The 19,530-nt window shown below is 42.1% G+C and overlaps 1 protein-coding gene across 6 annotated transcripts in view; it reads right to left on the minus strand.

The window, feature by feature from the left end:
• Positions 1-19,530, minus strand: part of ACSS3 (acyl-CoA synthetase short chain family member 3) — a 67,809-nt gene that overhangs the window by 42,121 nt on the left and 6,158 nt on the right. For 5 of the 6 annotated variants that reach the window (XM_083699217.1, XM_083699215.1, XM_083699214.1 and 2 more), the window contains exons 2-8: positions 19,167-19,311; positions 11,111-11,299; positions 5,911-6,045; positions 5,455-5,595; positions 3,464-3,544; positions 2,791-2,886; positions 847-998 (exon numbers count right to left, since the gene is read on the minus strand). In XM_083699217.1, the coding sequence (XP_083555343.1) occupies positions 847-998; positions 2,791-2,886; positions 3,464-3,544; positions 5,455-5,595; positions 5,911-6,045; positions 11,111-11,299; positions 19,167-19,311 (939 nt within the window). The remainder of the gene's footprint in view (positions 1-846; positions 999-2,790; positions 2,887-3,463; positions 3,545-5,454; positions 5,596-5,910; positions 6,046-11,110; positions 11,300-19,166; positions 19,312-19,530) is intronic. The other variant, XM_083699216.1, reaches the window with a different exon arrangement.

Below are 19,530 nucleotides of genomic sequence, written 5' to 3' on the forward strand. Positions count from 1 at the left end.
GGATATTTTAATTTTTAAGAACAAGCCTGAGATATATTCCATTCTGAACCCACCTCTGGGGCTGCCAAACTACCAATTTTGATCATTTGTCAGTGCAAAAGCTCAAAAGGTTAAAACAGATTAGGCTCTGATGTCTGGTTACATCTTTCTTTCTTATAACAAATATTTTATGGTATTATTGTATTGGAAAGTCTTTATCTCCAAACTAGAATTTGAAGCCTACTTCATGTCATGATTTCCAATTCTGCTTTGTCAGCAAACCACGGCTTGTGTAAATCATAGTTCAACCTATTAATACGTCACAACACATGATGGGTTGCTCAAACTAGTAATGGAGGAAAGGAGGGAGAACGCAAGCTTGAAACACTGCAATGATGGTTTGACCATTTGTATGTACCTATGGCCATAGGGAGCGGGTGGCGCTGTGGGTTAATCCACAGAGCCTAGGACTTGCCGATCACAAGGTCAGCGGTTCGAATAGCAGTTCGAAAGCACGTCAAAGTGCAAGTAGATAAATAGGTACCGCTACAGTGGGAAGGTAAACGGTGTTTCCGTGTGCTGCTCTGGTTTGCCAGAAGCGGTTTAGTCATGCTGGCCACATGACCCGGAAGCTGGACACCGGCTCCCTTGGCCAATAAAGCAAGATGAGCGCCGCAACCCCAGAGTCGGTCATGACTGGACCTAATGGTCAGGGGTTCCTTTACCTTTACTTATGGCCATAGTATATATGCACACACAAAACCTATTTGTTATAGCATCTTTACAGCTGGCTGAACTCAAGATATACACTTGGGGCTTATTTCCGATAGTGAGTAAAAACAAGCTTCTGGCTTAATCTAAACTCACCTTGTCAGGCTGTGCTGTTTCCCCAAGTTAGCCTCAGGGTCCTGTTGACGGATTGCTCTAATTGCAGTCGGTGCAGTAAACAAGGCTACGACTCCATGCTCTGCGAGCACACGGAAAAAAGCTCCAGCGTCTGGCGTTCCCACAGGCTTCCCCTACAAAGAGATTTGGGAGGTGTTTTTAAAGTTGTCGTTGGGTAAAAGTGTTCCATGAGTCTTCTGCGATTTGAGTCCTGACTGTAACAGTAGTTATCAACTTGTCAGCAGTGTATTCAAGCAACTGGTAAACTGCCTTTATACAACTAGAAGGAAAGCATCCATTTGCTGCTCCATTAAGGGCTCAGTTCCATCTTATGGTGCGCTCAGAAATGCACTACGTTCAGATACGAAATGTGTCTAAGATTTCAATTTCTTGGCTGTGTCAGCACCAATGTTTTCTTATTTATTCACTTACATTTCTGTTCTCCAAGACATTTAAGGGGGTGTATATAGCAGCAACACCATCAACACCATTTTATCCTCACAAGGAGTTGTCTCTGAATTGTTCTGGTATGTGAGAAGTAAAACTAATCCTCCCTTGGCTATCTATACACAGTTCTTCGAAAACAAAGGAAAGCAACAATGAATTAATATGGGATTAAACAGCCTGACCCACCGGGTTTTGCTGTCTTACAGGAGCAGATCCTTAACAAGCTGTGACTTCCTGCATCTCTGAACTCCGCTAGGAGACTAACAAACATAATTAGTTAGATGCAACATTCATTTTGCGGTCTGAACATACAGGAAAGCACCTGCTCAGACCACTGGCAGAACTTCATAGAAAGCTCTGAAAGTGGGGTTGATTCCCCATCCCTCATCCATACACAGTAAAACAGCACATATGGGATGAAGAGCTTCCACACCAAATTCCTTCTAGATATCTAGAAATAAAGAAGCTATTTTGTCTTGATATGTCTCCTATTGTAAGGATGGAGAGAAGGATGTGAAACTGGACAGAATGTGCACTTGAGAGAACAACTGTTGCGGGCAAGCAGCTTCCGGTTCACTACACTCCTTCATATTGTAGCTTAATGTACTCAATCACCAGGCTGTGGGAGGAAGAAGACAAGCAGGGGAAAAGATCACTGAACACCCATCCCAAAGCTTGCATCAAGCCTGGCTTAAAGATCAAGAACACGGTACTTTACAAATATGGATGTGAAGTCCAATGTAGCCTCCTTAGACGAAGCCAGGAATGTATGTTCAAAAACGAGCCAATGCACCGACATTAGACATTCCTGCACATTGTATGCATGGTTTTTTAAAAGCAAATAGCAGGAATGAAGGCCCCAGCTGAGACTGCAACCCCGTAGTGGAGATGGGTGGTGGTGGTGGTTTTAACTCTTTGCCACTTGCTGCGGTCAAAATTCTGATAGCCCACATGCGCCCACTATTGGAAAAAACTCCTATTCATGCCCAAGAGTTAAAGCCTCCTACCACTCAAGACTTGATTCCAGGTTGGCTCTCAGCATGTACAGTTTAAACAAACCTCAGTTTCCCAGATTTGAATGCAATGGGAAACTGTGGTTTTAGTTAGAACCAGAAGCAAAGATTTCCATTCTCCTCCTCTAGCCCACAGAAGAGGAAAGGTCCTCAGGCTCACTGACTGACATAGTGGGAGGCTATGGCTTTCCACTGCTTCCTGATCCAGGACAGCAGGTGACTTTCCAAGTTCCACCTCCTTTGGATGGGCAGAGCTTCCCTGGCCATTTAAGAACCAGCTCAGTCCACACACTGTTCTTCTGCAGTCCACACACTGTTCTTCTGCAGAAGAACAGTCATGTCAAACCCATGCTAAACTTACATAACAGTAAAACATGCATTGGTGTTCTGTTTTTTGTTTTTCCCCCAGAATTCTCCGAGAGCTTATTTAGCCTATTAAATAACAGACATTAGAATAAACAGTCACCTCGTATAAAACTGTTGTATTCCCGTGCAAGAGAGGTCCGTAACAGATATAAGAATGGCCAACCACCCAGCCTAAATCAGATGCTGCCCACCAAACCTAAAAGAAAGAAAGATTTTATTTTTTTAAGTATAAGCAGTTCTTCATGAGCATGAACTAGGTGAGGCTGTCCCTGAGGTTGTTCCAGAAGCAGCAGCAAGTGCAAAATGCTGCAGCTTGACTGCTAATTGCATTGGAATATTGCTACCATATGACACCGTCCTGGAAAGACTCACACTGCCTATCAATTAGCTACCAGGTGACGTGGGAGGTGCTGGCACTGGTGTTCAAAGCCCTATACAGCCTGGAGCAGGAGAGCTAAAATATTGTCTCACACTTTATATACCCAGCTGGTCACTGCACCACAGGGAAGGCCTTCTATAGATACCACGTAGGATTCAGGCCTTTAGTGTGGTGGCACCTACCCTTCTGTAACACATCAGACATGATCTCTGTTATCATTTTGGCACCTACTAAATGCCTTCCTGTCCCAACAAGCCTTTTTAAATTCCAGTCTGAATCTCTGCAGCGCGCTTGAAATTGTTTTTAAATATGCTTTTTAAAAAATTGTTAAATCTCTTTGGGATATTTCACATGAAACAATTTACAAAATGAAAAATAAATCAATAGAAGTTACCTCTTTAGATTTAAGGCCGTATATAGCTGACATGGTCCAGTTTAACATAACGGCATAGCCACCTGTTGGTCGAACAACACCCTAAGTGAGAAGCAATGTGAAATTAAGATCATTTGTAAATAAATTATGCCCTGAAACTTCATCCCATAAGGAAAATTACTGTTTCCATAATTTAACTTTCTGAAGCAATTAGCAACTCTCCCCTTAGCTCCTAGGAGCCCTTCAGAAGAGCAGAAATAGCCCTTACTTTTAGACTTTATCTCTGCAACGAGGAGGTGTGGAATGCTGTTCTTTTAAAATAAAAGCAACTGCTCTTTGCAATTTGGTTTATATCCTATATATTGTGCTGACACCTGATAGATGCACTGCAGTAACCTAAAGCTCCTGACCCTAACGCACTTATAAAGAACATTACAAGATTTATGTTGAACCTCAGGTAACTGAATAAAAGCTAGGAGTTTTCAGTCCAAATACTACAGAGAACATACACGCTCAGATACTGATATTTTCAGAAGAGTTCTGCTTCAACCCTTCCAGATCTCAGTCCACATGTGAGAACAGCAGAGGCTGGAAAATCCATGCATCTGGCTTGTCATGATCTCCACTTGGGATTTCTTAGAGAGAGGAAAACTCACTACTTGCCTTTCGTTATAACACTGTCCCTAGTTTTCCTGGTTTTGTGTTACAGTACTTGACAAGGATATGGCTTTGGATACTACAGGGAGCACAATTAGCCAGATACATAGCAGAGTGTCCTCCACATCTAAGTTGGCACTGCTTCATTCATGGGATACGGACACATTTATTTTCTCAGTAGGCTAAGGTCTTCCCTCGGAGGTAGGCACAGAGGAAAGAGACCTTTTTGGCTATGGCATCTCTCTCGTAGTACTCTTCCCAGCAATCTTTTCCTGGCACTTATACTCAGGTTTTTCTCTTTTTTTCTTTTCAAAGGTGCCAGGCAAAAGCATCCCCCTACTCCCCAAGCTTTTAGTCTCTGGTGAAATTTTTCCATCCGCTGCGTTTACTTTCAGAAATGCCTTCCGCTGTTTATGGGGTTCCTATTAGTTACTGTAAACCTTAGTGGGGAATTTTGAATCAAAGGGCAGTATAGAAATGGCTTAAATTAAATAAATAAAGCTATCTGCCCCCTCCCCCGCGAGATCCCTGCATGAGATGATGAGAAGCCTCACCAGCCACTTGTGCGAGTCATTTGCAAATACAGCTGCTGATGATGCTTCTTGTTAACTAAGGCTTAAGGTGGGGGACTCTCCTCAGCCTGAGCGCCACATCTGGGGAGATTCCCAAGGGCCAGACAGGAAGGCCAGGAGGGCCACACTAGGCTCCTGGGCCTGACGTTCCTCACACCTAATCTCAGGCCATTCTCCATCTCTCCTCATAGACCATTTGCTAGCAATCCCTTTCCTCATCTAGTCTATTCAAGTTAGCTATATGTTGCTGTAAACATTCCTCTTGCTTCTTGTTTATGTGTGAGACTCTATCTTTTGATGTTGCTTCTTCCCACACACTATTCCATATATTTCATGTGGTTCATTTCATCTGCTTCATCGATTTCATCCAAATGCCATCACGACACAGGAGCTTAGTTCTTTGATCTTATCCTGATCCAGCACAACACAGGACCAAAAAAAAAAAAAAAGCTGTGTGGTGTCATCTGGGGAGAATCAAGAGAATCTGAAGATCAGAAACGCAGTGGAGCTACCTTCAAGGTGAAGTGCTGCAAGGTGCAGCAGCAGGCTGGGAATACTTTGGTTGGGAAGAAAAATCCAAGTGGCTCAAATATTCACTGACAACACCGCTTCAGACATTAAAAGTGATGTTGGAGTAATGAAATACGATTAAAGTCAGCTCCAACAACACTAATCTTTTATGAGTGCTAAGCTCTGGGAAAACATTTTCAGCCTTTTAATTAAATTCTCCCTCATGTGGAATAGAGCATAATTTGGTCACAGATACTGAAAGGCAGGGCCTACCTTGGGGGTGCCAGTTGTTCCTGATGTATACAGAATATAAAGTGGATGGTCCGAAAGGACAGGGACACAGTCACATGGCTTTGCTTTCGCCATTTCTTCATGCCAGTCCAGGTCACGCCCTGGTTTAAGAGCAACATCTCCCTGCGTGTCAAGAGACAGAGCACTGCAACCATTTAAACTGGATTTAACAACAACAAGAAAGGCTCAGAAATAATTAGCTGTTCCTTGTGGAGCACCAAATATATGCCTGATTTCTCTACCACATGACTTTTAGCAGTGGTACTGAAACTTACAAAATTATAAGCTTTAAACAAGTAAAGCAATAGAGGTTTCGCCATAGAGAAAAATAAATGTTACCTAAGTATCGAAAAAATGAAATGTTCCAATTAAATATTCAGGGAAATTATGACGTCAGAGAGGGAAGAAAGTGTGTCAAAGTATTTGCTGTAACTCTACCATGTTAGGACGGCTATAAACCAGAACTTTGTCAGGTTGGTGCTCTATCATTTCCAACGCTTTCTCTAAAAGTGGTATGTATTCGACTTTTCTTCCAGGTTCTATTCCAAAAGTTGCCGTTACAACCAGTTTGGGCTAAAAGAAGAGAGAAAGCTTTATCAGTTAAAATATTATTTTTGAAACAGGCAATATCACCACGGGTCTTTGGGTTGTTTCACAAGTTACTTTGAGATTAGGCTAGGGAATGAGGAGCCCCGCCTCCAATTCCTGTAAATAACCATATTCCAGTCAGATCCCTAAGCTGTTCCTGAGAACTGGGATCCAATACAAACAACACCTCCCTTAAAGGTAAAGGAACCCCTGACAGTTAAGTCCAGTCGTGAACAACTCTGGGGTTGCGGCGCTCATCCAGATGTTTTTGGCCTACAACTCCCATGATCCCTAGCTAGCAGGACCAGTGGTCAGGGGTGATGGGAATTGTAGTCTCAAAACATCTGGAGGGTCAAGGTTGAGGAAGCCTGCTTTACAGGCCAAGGGAGCCGGCGTTGGTCCGCACTGCAGACAGTTTTTCCGGATCATGTGGCCAGCATGACTAAGCCACTTCTAGTGCAATGGAACACTGAAACCAGAGCAGTGCAGGGAAACACCATTTACCTTCCCACCAGAGCAGTACCTATTAATCTACTTGCACTTTTGGGATGCTTTAGAACTGCTAGGTTGGCAGGAGCTGGGACCGAGCAACAGGAGCTCACCCCATTGTGGGGATTCAAACCAGCAACCTTCTGATCAGCAAGCCCAAGGCTCAGTGGTTTAGACCACAGCACGTCCACGTCCCTCCCTTACCCAGTCCTAAAACCACAAGCTCACCACTAATACATGGACACACCACACTTCACACTGCTTCTTCTATCTATCAAATGTTAAAACCTGATATACCATTTATGTGTAGACATTTCTTTCTTGTTAAGGCAATAAATTATTTTACATGGTGACTTTTAAAATGAAAGTTCAGCACGCATTTCCTTGAAAACATTTCCTTGAATTGGGAAGGAGGAGGGAAGCTTTAAAATGTATTTGTTTTATAACCTATGTAAATACATATAAAAGAAAATATATTTGTTTTATAACCTCTGCCCCACGTAAATATGTTTCTGAAGTGTTTGTGCTATGAAAGATGTACAAATAACCTGTGATGACTAAAGAGGCTGCTGAGAAAGAGAAATAGCTGGGATAAATTTTGTATTTTCTCTTTCTCTCTCTTTTTAACCACTCATGAAATATTACAAAGAAGTGTCAAAACTGAACCTCACCACCTAGTGGACTACCTCGAAATAGCGGGTTTGGTACAGGATGAGGTGAGCTGCCATCTTGGTTCCTCTGTGTCTTCAATCCATTTCCCCCCAAGTGGCCAGCTGTCGGCTGCACTTGTGGGGAAAGAGTGCTTGACCTACTTTCTGGAGAAGGGGCAAGTGAGCAAATTCCCATTAGAAACAGAAGGGCATGATGACAAGTTGGGAGCAGTTTGCTTGACCACTTGTGCCTGACACTTTCCTTTACTGGCAGCAAGCAGAGATTGCATATCTTTGAAGACTAGAGAATGTGTCATTTTGTCAAATCAGAACACATTCCAAGCCCTCACACATATTTTTTTCCCACAGAAATACAATGAGAAACTGTCTGCCTATTTATTCCTAAACTTTTCCAATTTGAAAATAAAGAATTATCATGTATTCCCTGTTTATAGAAAAAGGTAATCAACATTATTGGTGGAGTGGTTCCAAGTACTTGCATTTTATAGCCAAAATTTCATTATCCCCATCAACTGGAAAATTTCAAGGATTCTTTTAAACACTATACCTTTTTATTATTGTTGTTTTAAAAAAACCTATTAAAGGGAGGCATTTTTTAACCATAGTCACATAAAACTAAAGACACATGACAGCCTGTTCAGTGTATTGCAACAGATAAAAGAAAAACCTACACTTCAATTCCACATCTTTAATCACTGTTCGCCTTTTAGACTTCCAATAACCTGACAAGACTAACAATGATCTAGGGTGGGCTTTTGTGATATTCCCATAGCTATTTAAAATTCAAGATAAACCACCGGAAAACTGATATGATGCGTGTGCTACTCTGGAGCAGAATGGGAAAATAATTATTTTTATTAGCAAGAGTGAATGTGTACTCACCTCTTTAAAACGAGCACCGTGACTAAAGAATTTGAACAAATAATTATGAACAAGGAAAGAAAGAGGCAGCAGAAATAGTGTAAATGAAGTCCTGTAACTGATGCTGAGGAGATTTATTCTCCTGCAATGCCTGAAAGGAGGTTCGTTTCCCTTCATTCCTCTACTTACACTGGTATCACTTGCAAACACCATATCAGTAAGAGAAAAGCAAGAATTAACCAGAGCAAAGTCAGCCATAAGCTGGCAAGCGTTGACTGAAAAGCAGCCACTTGTAACGGAGCTCTTTCTTGTTAATATTGCAATAGCTGAACCACACTTTGAAAGGTAGACAGTATGGGGGAACATCCATTATGGCACCTGAAGACGTTCTAATGCAGCCGCGACCATCAGATGTTTTGGACTACGACTCCTACCATCCCTGGCCATTGGTTTGGGCTGATGGGAGTTTTAGTCAACAACATCTGACAGGCACCATGTTGGCTACCTCTGCTCTAGAGTGGAGCCGCATGTAGCATGTTTGATGACTTTCTGAATGTTTTAGGTGCAGGGATGCCAACAGGATTTCCTGGGCCCAGTACACTATAGGTAGACCGGGGGCCTTGCCCCATTCCCCATCCCATAAGGTAAAGGTAAAGGACCCCTGGATGGTTAAGTCCAGTCAAAGGTGACTATGGGGTTGCGGCACTCATCTTGCTTTTGGGCTGAGGGAGCTGACATTTGTCCACAGACAGCTTTCCAGGTCATGTGGCCAGCATGACTAAACCGCTTCTGGCACAATGGAACACCATGACGGAAACCAGAGCGCATGGAAATGCCATTTTCCTTCCCACCTAGTAATCTACTTGCACTGACGTGCTTTTGAACTGCTAGGTTGGCAGGAGCTGGGACAGAGCAATGGGAGCTCACTCCATCGTGAGGATTCAAACCACCAACCTTCTGGTTGGCAAGCCCAAGAGGCTCAGTGGTTTAGACCACAGCACCACCCACATCCTTCCCCCATCCCCTATCCCCACCCATCTATTGATGACTGCTGCTTATGTACATATACAATGGTACCTCAAGTTACAAACGCTTCAGGTTACAAACTCCTCTAATCTGGAAGAGTTACCTCGCGTTGAGAACTTTGCCCCAGGATGAGAATGGAAATCGTGTGCTTGGGGCACAGCGGCAGCAAGAGGCCCATTAGCGAAAGCACGCCTCTAGTTAAGAACAGTTTCAGGTTAAGAACGAACCTCTGGAACGAATTAAGTTCATAACTAGAGGTACCACTGTATTAACTTAATCTATCCTACCTCACAGAGCTGTTGCACATATAAAAGGGGCACAGGGTAAACATATACAACCTTGTGCCCCTGAGTGAAAAAGCAAGTTTATGCCACACTCTGCAAAGCTGCACTATGGAACACATCCCCACAGGCTATAGTGCAATGGCCACCAGCTTGGGTGGCTTTAGAAGAAGGTGAGACAAGTTCATGGATGAGGCCGTCAGTGGCAACTAGACACTCCGGCTATTGTCTGCCCGCACAGATGCTTCTGAATAGCAGTTGCTGGAAACCTTAGGAGGCGAGACAGCTATTGCATTCAGGTCCTGGGGCCTAATCCAGGAAGGCCCTTCTTTTGGATTACCATTCACAGATCATGTAAATAAAGCCAGAAAAGCAGCTTCCTACAGTCTTTCAGTGTCCTGATGTTTACAACAAAATACCTAAACAAACAAACGAAATGTCAATCCTAATACTATGCAAAAAAAAAAAAAACCCCAAACCCTCAAATGATGTGCAGTTTCACAGCTTTAGTGTCTGAACTCTCACCCTAGCCTACCTCACAGGGCTGGTGTGAAGATAAAAGCGGGCAGTGAAAGACAAAGTACAGAGCCTTGAGCTCCTGGGAGTAAAACTGCGAGACAAATATACAACAAACAACAAGTATGTGCAATTTCACAGCTTGCAACCCATTTTGCCCACCTTGATAAACAAAAAAAGTATCCTGGCGTTGAAGTATAGTCTTATGGAAATGCCAACATCCTGCAGCTGTAATGTGTTTGCTGATCCACCTTGTATTTTATATTTTTGTTTATGGTTAATGGTGTATTAATAAATACCGTAATAGCCCCGTGATGGCAAACAGACCAGCAATGGGGACATGAAAACTTGGGAGGCGGCGAATTGCAAGAGCACCATTTTTCCAAGTAGGAAGGAAGCCTAATTTATTTCAAGGAAATTACTTCTAAGTAAAACATACCAAATCCAGCCAATTGTGTTTTACTCTATAAAGGCACGACACTCGGGAAGTGAATGAAATAATTTGGACGAGGCAGAAATTGCTAAACAAACATACCCCAGTTATCTTCCTCCGTCCAGCATCAGGCTAGCAGCAAGGAGCCTCTCCTGATTTTTCTGCTGCTCTGGGAGGGCTCTCCCAAGTCCCAGGTGAAACTGCTCAGCATTTCTTGCTCTGATCACTTAGCAACAGAGATTAAGTGTCCCCACTAATGGTGCTGCCTGCTGAGTGCTGAAGCATTAGAGCTGCCCCCATGTTTTGCGTTCCAAGTTTCTTCAGAAATATCCAATTGACTTTCTTTCTTTTTTTAATGAAAACTAAGAGGCTGGGGTCCCTGCTGACCTAGGGTCCTAAATCCTGCCACTTCTACCCACCTGTCAGCAGTCCTGATTAGAAATGCCAGCTCCTTAGGATAAGGTCAGTCCTGAGGCTGAAAACACTGTCATTAGAGCAATTCATATCCTGTTTAAAAGCAAAAAAGTCTATAAAAGCTACCAAGCCTCAAAAAACCTCTGACTGGCCTGACTGCAAAAATAAAAATCACAATATCATCATCATGAAATAAAAATAATAATAGTGTTTTCATTTACAAGGCTTTCCTGTCATGGTTGACTAGTGAGTAGTACAGCAGTGGGGCAGATGATGTGCAAGGTTACTTGCCAGCTTTCATTTATTACAAGACCCGTTTCACTTTGCCTTTCCCATACTCGAGCAAAATTAATTGTTACCTTGGCATGATCAATGCGACTTGAAAGCTCTTTTGAAGCAAATCCGCCGAAAATGAGACTATGTATAGCTCCTATTCTTGCACACGCCAGCATTGTGTACATCGTCTGTGGAATCATTGGCATGTAGATGACAACACGGTCTCCCTTCTTCACACCGTGGCTCCTCATGACACCAGCTAGCTTGGAAACCTGAGCAGGCAACAGTTTAAAGTTACATGGAGGTTACTCACATAGTACTAGCACCAGATTCCAGGGGGGCTTCAACACAATGGCGCCGATGGACCCCCATCCCCTATGTACTTTATCCCCCCTTAATGTAGCCATACTTTGTTCTTCTTCTGCCATTGCTGTCACAGCAACACCACCACTTACCAACCTGCAAACTGTGCCAGTGAGTGATGTTTTAGCAGCAGGTAGGCAGTAGTGACACTTTGGAATGAAAGACAACCTCTACTCCAAACCACAGGTGCTGGCTGCCATTTAATTTCCCCGAGATGTAATGCCTCTGGGCCCACAGATCAATGCATTCTATAGATTTGCATTCTGGGTGAATTAAAATGGCAGGTGACCACCACCAATGGAAGCTTGCTTGGTTCCTATTCTAAAGCGGCACCACTGCCCACCCACTGTTAAACTGGCTGCCCAAGGCTTTGGTGAGGAGAATGAGGGGACTCCTCAGCCATGGGGGCCCTTGGTCAGTGCCTAACTGCTGACACAAGGCCTGTATTCACATGATGTGTTCTATGAGAGTGAGAGTATAAGAGCACGAGACTCTTAATCTCAGGGTCATGGGCTGGTGTCCCACATTGGGCAAAATATTCCTCCATTTCAGGGACTTCAACTAGATGATCCACATAGTCCCTTCCAACTCTATGATTCCATGACTGTTCTTTTATTAAAAAAAACCAAAATGTGGCTATCCCCCAAGAACAATTTATGGAAAAACATTCAAGATCAATAACGTTTCACTCTTAAGAGAGGAAAATGCTGCATAAATCTACCACAAGCAATTAGTAAAGCATGCTAATTCAGTGTATACCACTTGAAACGACACAATCAAAAACTGAGGCAAGGTATGGGGGGGAAACGAAGATTTGCATCAGTTAACTTGGGATAAACAAGAAATTAAAAGTTGGTATTCCTTTATTCCGTAAAGACAAACCACAACCAAAAGTAAGCTCTAATCAAAATGCTATTAGTAAAAGGTGCTTTAGAAACACACGAATAAATTTCACTCATGAGCTACTCCATTTTATTAGAAATGTGTGCGGTATAACATTTAATTATCATGTTTGGCAAGTTGCATTTTTTAGCAAGTAAGATAAAGCTATATCAAATAAAGCCAGATAGGCATGTGCCCCAAGTACAAGGTCTGCCTCTTATAATATTTATGAGACTATAGCAAATCCTGCCAACGTCACATGAGCTCCTCATTTCAAACTAGTTACTTGGCTCCATGTTTCCCACCCCCAATTTCATACTAGTTCTAGCCAAATAAATCTAATAGGACAATAAGTGCACCCTTTCTGAAATCAATCCATTTGGGTGTCATGCTAAATCATAGTTTAGCGTGATAAGAATGAGCCACACCAAGAGAGATACAGGGAAAAGCTGTGGCTCAGTGGCAAAGCATCTGCTTTGCATGCAGAAAGTCCTGGGTTCAATCCTCACCATCTCCAGTTAAAGCTGCACCTTGCCTGTAACCCTGAAGCTGCCAGTCAGTGTAGACAATACTGAGTTAGGGAGACAGAGGATCTGACTGTGTAACGCAGCTTCTCCTCCTCCTAAATATCAAGGTGCAGGAAATTAAATTTCAATTAACGGTATACATGTGGCAGGTATCAATGCAGCCACTGGGATCACAGTTAATGTGAACCGTGGTTCATAAACCATTTGGTGGAAGCTAAGCAAGCCAAAGTAAGTTGTATCAGGCGTATGCAAAGAATTGCCCTCAAAGGAAGTAAATTAATTGTGATTATAACCTCCCATCTAGTTGGAAGATTCAAAAAGCAGATGTTGTTCAGCTAAAGCAGGAAAGCTTTGCAGATCAGGATGCTGAAAGTGAGAGGCAGGGTGCTAATGGAGTTCTGGAAAATGCAAGGGATAGCACTTTTGCTGTGAAAATCTAGGAGCTAGTCTGCAACAACCATTTCTGACTCCAGCCTAATTATGCGTTTTCTTGCTTCCTGTGCAGCTTTTTTCCAACTGAGTTGTGATGTGTAAGAAATGCACTCTGGCAAAAAAAAAAAGTGTGGTGTTGTTGTTTTTAAGACTATAGTGCTTCTTATACAGAATATGATTGTTGTCATTATAGGAGAGGGCCCGTGAGTAAAGAAGACACAAGAAATTTTGGATGGACAGCAGCCCAATTGGAAGTTGACATATATGCATACAGTGGAACCTCTGGTTACGTACTTAATTCGTTCCAGAGGTCCTTTCTTAACCTGAAACTGTTCTTAACCTGAAGCACCACTTTAGCTAATGGGGCCTCCCGCTGCTGCCATGCCACCAGAGCACAATTTCTGTTCTCATCCTGAAGCAAAGTTCTTAACCCGAGGTACTATTTATGGGTTAGCGGAGTCTGTAACCTGAAGCGTATGTAACCTGAAGCATATGTAACCCGAGGTACCACTGTATCAGTTTTGAAAAGAGCACGTGGTAACATGGCTATATTTGCAGTTTTCCTGCTTTTTTGTGCAGCTCAATGTGCACTGATCCATTATTTTAGCTCCAGTTTATGTCTCAAAACACTGAGCAGAAGAGTCTCAATAACCGGGGCGGGGGGGGGAGTGGTTTCGGGGTGAAAGTCCTGAAGCCCAATCCATAGCTCTGCAGCTTTTGTCACTGGCGCAACAGAAACACTATGTAGAAGAAATGATAGCATTTCTGAAATACTGCTTCTGTCAGGCACATGTTTCCTTGTGCATAGCAAACTGGTGACCCAGTGGTGCCATGTGCTTATGTTACGAGCCACCAAAACAGGCCCATTCAATTATGGGAGGTGGCAATTTTGCACACGTTCAGGAAGAGGGTGGAACAGAATGGGGGGCTAACAGGATGGGGCGGGTTTAAGTGCGCTCTGCTGACACACATGGTGAGACCAGTTTGATTCAATTGTATAATTTGACATTGGAACAATTGGCATTAATAATTGCATTCATTGGTTAAAAATGGTATTGTTATAATGAGGCTGCTATTGGAACGATATTGGAAAATCAAAAAAAATGTTTTTTTTAAAAAAAAGGAGGGAAGGAAAATGTGGTTTGTATAGGCTGAAAATGTGTATTTTATTTATGCTGAAAAGGAGATCAGGAAAAAGAGAGAGGAAATAAAAGGATTTCCTCCCCCAGAAAGGTTTGTTGTTTAAAAGGGGTATTTTAAAATACACTTTTGTCGAGTAATGCTATTTAACGTGATCTCTTGCTCTCTTTTTGTAACAGCTCAGGTAATTTTCAACACACAAAAGAGTTGACGCAATGCCATGCTTTGACAACTAACCTTTAAATCCTTTCTTGGCTGCCAATCCCTAAGGATCATGTAATTACAAAGGAAAAGGCTTCCTCATGTCACCTTACTAACTTAGGAAGTGCTGCAGTCAATTTGCAGCAGTAAAACATCTCTTTCCACAAAACCTAAATTGGGGGGGGGGGGGACCATAAACATTCTATGCAGCTCAGAATGCGGTGGACAGCTGAAATAAACAAAACGGCTGTTGTTTTAAATGAATAATACCAGTACAATTTCAGAGCTGAGCATAACCTGAAATGAAATTGTACAGACTGACTATCATATTTTATAAATAATCCACCCCTTTACATTATGCTGGTCAAAGATTTATCATAACCAACGAAGACAGAAGAGCAAAACAAGCCGTCTAACTATAATTTACTGGCTGATTTAAGATTTAAGATTTCTTCATCTTCATCTTTATCGTGACACAGCAATGCTGTGGTCGTGGTGGTGGGAGATATTTGTTACAAAGCTGCTGCCTCTCCGTAAACCTTGCTGGATCACTGTAGCAAGGCAAGAGGTGAGGGTGTTTTTTTCTTATCCCTTTACATTTTTTATGGGGGGAAAAGTCAGTGGGAGGGAACTGAGGACAGTGGTACCTTGGTTCTCAAACTTAATCCATTCCGGAAGTCCGTTCCAAAACCAAAGTGTTCCAAAACCAAGGCGCACTTTCCCATAGAAAGTAATGCAAAATGGATTAATCCGTTCCAGACTTTTAAAAACAACCCCTAAAACAGCAATTTAAAATGAATTTTACCATCTAACGAGACCATTGATCCATAAAATGAAAGCAATAAACAATGTACTGCAGTCACACAATCAATCGGTAGCCGAACTGGGTTCCACACAGTCACAAAAACAAAACAAAAAAGAGCCACAAAAATGCAAAATAAATAGCAAAAACAGACAGACCTCAGAGTAACACTCAAAACAGAAGTGTGGCACTCAAAACGGAACACGTTCGGCTTCTGAGAAAAGTTTGCAAACCAGAACACTTACTTCAGGGTTTGATGTGTTTGGGTTCCAAGTTGTTTGAGTACCAAGGCGTTTGAGAACCAAGGTACCACTGTACTGGATGGCTCCTTTGGGGGAGTGTTGGGAGAATGAAGGAGCACAGAATCCTGTGGATCTTTGAATATCCCTGGAACGTACCTTGATTCACTCCCAGAATGCTGTTCACTCCACCACAGCTGGCAAAACACGGCCAGTGGGACATCCATGTCATTGAGCGGCCTTCCAGGGGGATTTCAGAAGTGCAGGTGTCATCCTGCCAGCTGAGCTCTCTCTCTACCAGCAGAACAGCACTTATGCTGCATCCAATGGCCTTTAGCCAGCTTTAAGATTGTACCACAATTATTGTTTAACATATTAATAATTGCAGTTAAAACTGAGGCAACAAAATACCCATCAAAACCAGAAGGCTACAAAGAATCAACTCAAATCATCAAAACCCATCACCGAATGCCCTTACTATCAGGTTTTAAGCAACCTTAAAAAGTAACAGGTAATTGGTGGATAAAATGACCATCCCAAAGCACAGGTGTCTCAAAAAAGGAGGTACAAAGGAAGGTGCCTTATACCGAATCAGGCCATTGGTTCATCTAGCTCAGTATAGTCTTACACTGGCTGGCATTGGCTTTCCTGGGTTTCAGTCTGGGTCATCTCCCACCCTGACTGAATCTGGAACCTCATGCTCTCAACCCAGATGTTTTGCCATTATGCTAAGGCCCTTCCACTAAGATCTTGCCCTCACAAAATTTTATTTTTGTAAAAACCCAGGACACAGAGCAGAGTGTCCTCTGTGGATCTAGGCTTAGGCAGTACCTTTCTCAATCCCTAATAAGGTATTCCCAACCTCCAGATCATGTAAGGCTGAATTAGCACTGTTGAATACAAATTCATATGCAAATATGAGAGTGACGAAATAGCAAATAGCTATGGAATATAGGTTTCGTTACACTGCCTCAAATCCAGCACTGCACCAAACAGTTTTCTGCTAAGGTTTCGTCTGAGGGTTGTATGAAATGATGTAAGAGCAGAGCTCATCTCACATGGTCATTCTTCTCCTCTCCCCCCCCCCCCAAAAAATCTGCTCCAGTATTTCCCCCAACCCTCTGGAATTGAATTTGAAAGCACTTGGAGAGCTGGAGGAGGTAGGCGAGGAAGTTCAACTGTGTCCACAATGTATGAGCAGAACAGCAGATAACTTATTGTAGGGGTTTGCACCAGATGGCCCTTGCAATTCTAGGATTTTATGATAAACCCATACTTTTTCTATTGATCAACGAACAGGAGCCAGAAAATATTGTTTGAAGAGAGTTTGCACTCCAGTTTTCCGCTATCTGTGATATGTTTTGTCTGACAAACTAAGCACACTGCCACTGCTCCACCAAGAGGTCACTGCCGCGGGAAAGTACAAAGCTGGTTGGAAATGAAAGCCAACAAGCAGCTCTGAACCACAATTCACCTTTACATTTGGCTTGACATATCTCGCCTTGCATGTCATGAGTCTATCTCATATATTAGTTTCACCTTTTAAGTTGAATTACTGAAATAAATGAACTTTTCCATGATATTCTAATTTTCTGAGTTTCACCTGTATCTTTAGGTTCCAGGAAAAATATTCCTCTTTTCCCAGGATATTGCTAATTAAGCAATCTATTGCCTTTTAAACTGGGTGGCTGGGTAGGTTTATTGCTTTTGTTTGTTACTGTGTGGTATATTTTTGTGTTTTTATATTGTAAACCACCCTGTGATCCACCTAGGGTTGGCTGTGGGCAGGATTCTTGCATAGCACGGGGTTGTAATACTGTAGATGACCCCCATGGTCCCTTCCAGCTATGATTCTAGGATATGATAAGCAAATTAAAAACAAATTATGAAAATATTACCACTCCATGTATGAAACCGCTTGACATACTATTGCTTCAGTTGAGACAGGTTTCCAATAGGATGCAGAGAACCCCTGAACCAGTTATGTGCGCCCAAGAAGGCTTTAGATTTTCTTTTCTTGAAGGTTTTATGCTCCTTCCCATCATGCAATGCATGAGAGTCAAATCAAAAGAGATTTGTGACATGGTATGGGGAGAAACTATGTGGGGAAATAACTTAAGCACACATGAACCTTTAACTGTGACTCCTGCATTGCAGTGGCTTGAACTAGACGGACCCTTTGGGTCGCTTCCAACTGTATGATTCTGCGAATCTGTGATGCATCTAAACTAGATGTTTGGATCCTGGCTTTAGCTTCCCAAAACAAATTTGCTTGCACAGCTTCTGCTCAGGCAGTTAAATTTGCCCTAGGCTTGTCTTTCTGATATATTGATACAATTGTATACGCTTTGTCCTACGCAACTAAGTAAAAACTATTTTAAAGAAAGAGGGCAAGAGTTATAGAAGTAGCTGCTGCTCTGGCAAATGTTCAATTGCACATTTCTGATAGCACAGCTTGTATTGCAGTCTGTCCCAAGTTATTATTGTATCATTTATTTTCTTCAGCGCACTTGCTCTAGGTAATCCTTGCACTCTGAGAGCGATTCAGTTTTGTCATCAAGCCAAATGTAAAGGTGAATTGTGGTTCAGAGCTGCTTGTTGGCTTTCATTTCCCACCAGCTTTGTACTTTCCTGGCGCAGTGACCTCTTGGTGGAGCAGTGGCAGTGTGCTTAGTTTGTCAGACAAAACATATCACAGATAGCGGAAAACTGGAGTGCAAACTCTCTTCAAACAATATTTTCTGGCTCCTATTCTATTGGTCAATAGAAATAAATTGATCAATAGAAATAAATATTAATATTTAATAAATTAACTTTTCCACAATATTCTAATTTTCCAAGTTTCACCCTTAGGTAACCAAGGCACCATGTGAGCCTCCCTGTAATAGCTGTAAAGTTTATGTAAAAAGAGATAAAGCTTTCAACGACGGACTATTCCATCAAGCCTAGGCATATGCACACACAGAAAGCCGAACCCAGCTTTCTGGATTGATCTGCATAGATATGGCTGTTCTGTATATCATACAAACATCATTTGTCCTATAGGAACCTATGTGTACAAGCTAGGTTTATGCTTTAGTGACCCGTCAGTGTAAACCAGTTACAAAAATCTCTTCTTGTGTGCTTAAACTTGATCAACTTAATTAATGATAATCTCCTAGCAGCCCTTTCAATTGTTGACTAATCATATGTCATACAGTTGGTGTCCATGTACACTCATACGTTAAATGGAAAAGCGATATGGTTGTTCTGTTTGCTGAGTTAGATGAACCAGGGCAGCAGATGATTAAGAAATAGCAGAAAGACAAGAGGTTTGTTGCTAGAACAAGATTAGTTATCAACATCAGTTGATGTTATCAGTTAACATCTTGGAGGTTTGCTTGTTTTCCACAACCATGCAGTATATAAATTTTATGAAATATATACACATGCAGCAAGGTAAATGAACAGAAAAAAGTGTTTCCTGTATTTGAAGTTTTACAACCATGTTATAATAATTTTGTTCAATTTCATTTGGCTCTCTTGCTTGCTAAAAAAAATCCATTAAACACACCTGTTCAAGAAGTTCTTTGTAAGTTATAAAGTCTTTAGCATTTGTTACAGGACTGTCATGGATGATAGCAATCTGGTCCCCTTGTCCATTCTTGACATGGCGATCTATAGCATTATAACAAATATTCAGCTCTCCCCCAACAAACCTAGAGAAGAAAGAAGAATGAAAACCGCTGGGTTAAAAAATAAATCTTGCCAAATGAGAATTAGTATCTTCTCCTTTGCCTCAGGCAGCAAAATACTGCGTGCCAACCCTACTGCTAACCATCCAACCTCTTGACCCTCCTGCCCAACATGCCTTGCATTACTTTATAGTATATGTATGGAGTTGCGAACTAGCCAGAAACAAAATGTTCTAATACATT

This window comes from Podarcis gaigeae, assembly GCF_964106915.1.
Source record: "Podarcis gaigeae genome assembly, chromosome: 10".
Taxonomy (NCBI): domain Eukaryota; kingdom Metazoa; phylum Chordata; class Lepidosauria; order Squamata; family Lacertidae; genus Podarcis; species Podarcis gaigeae.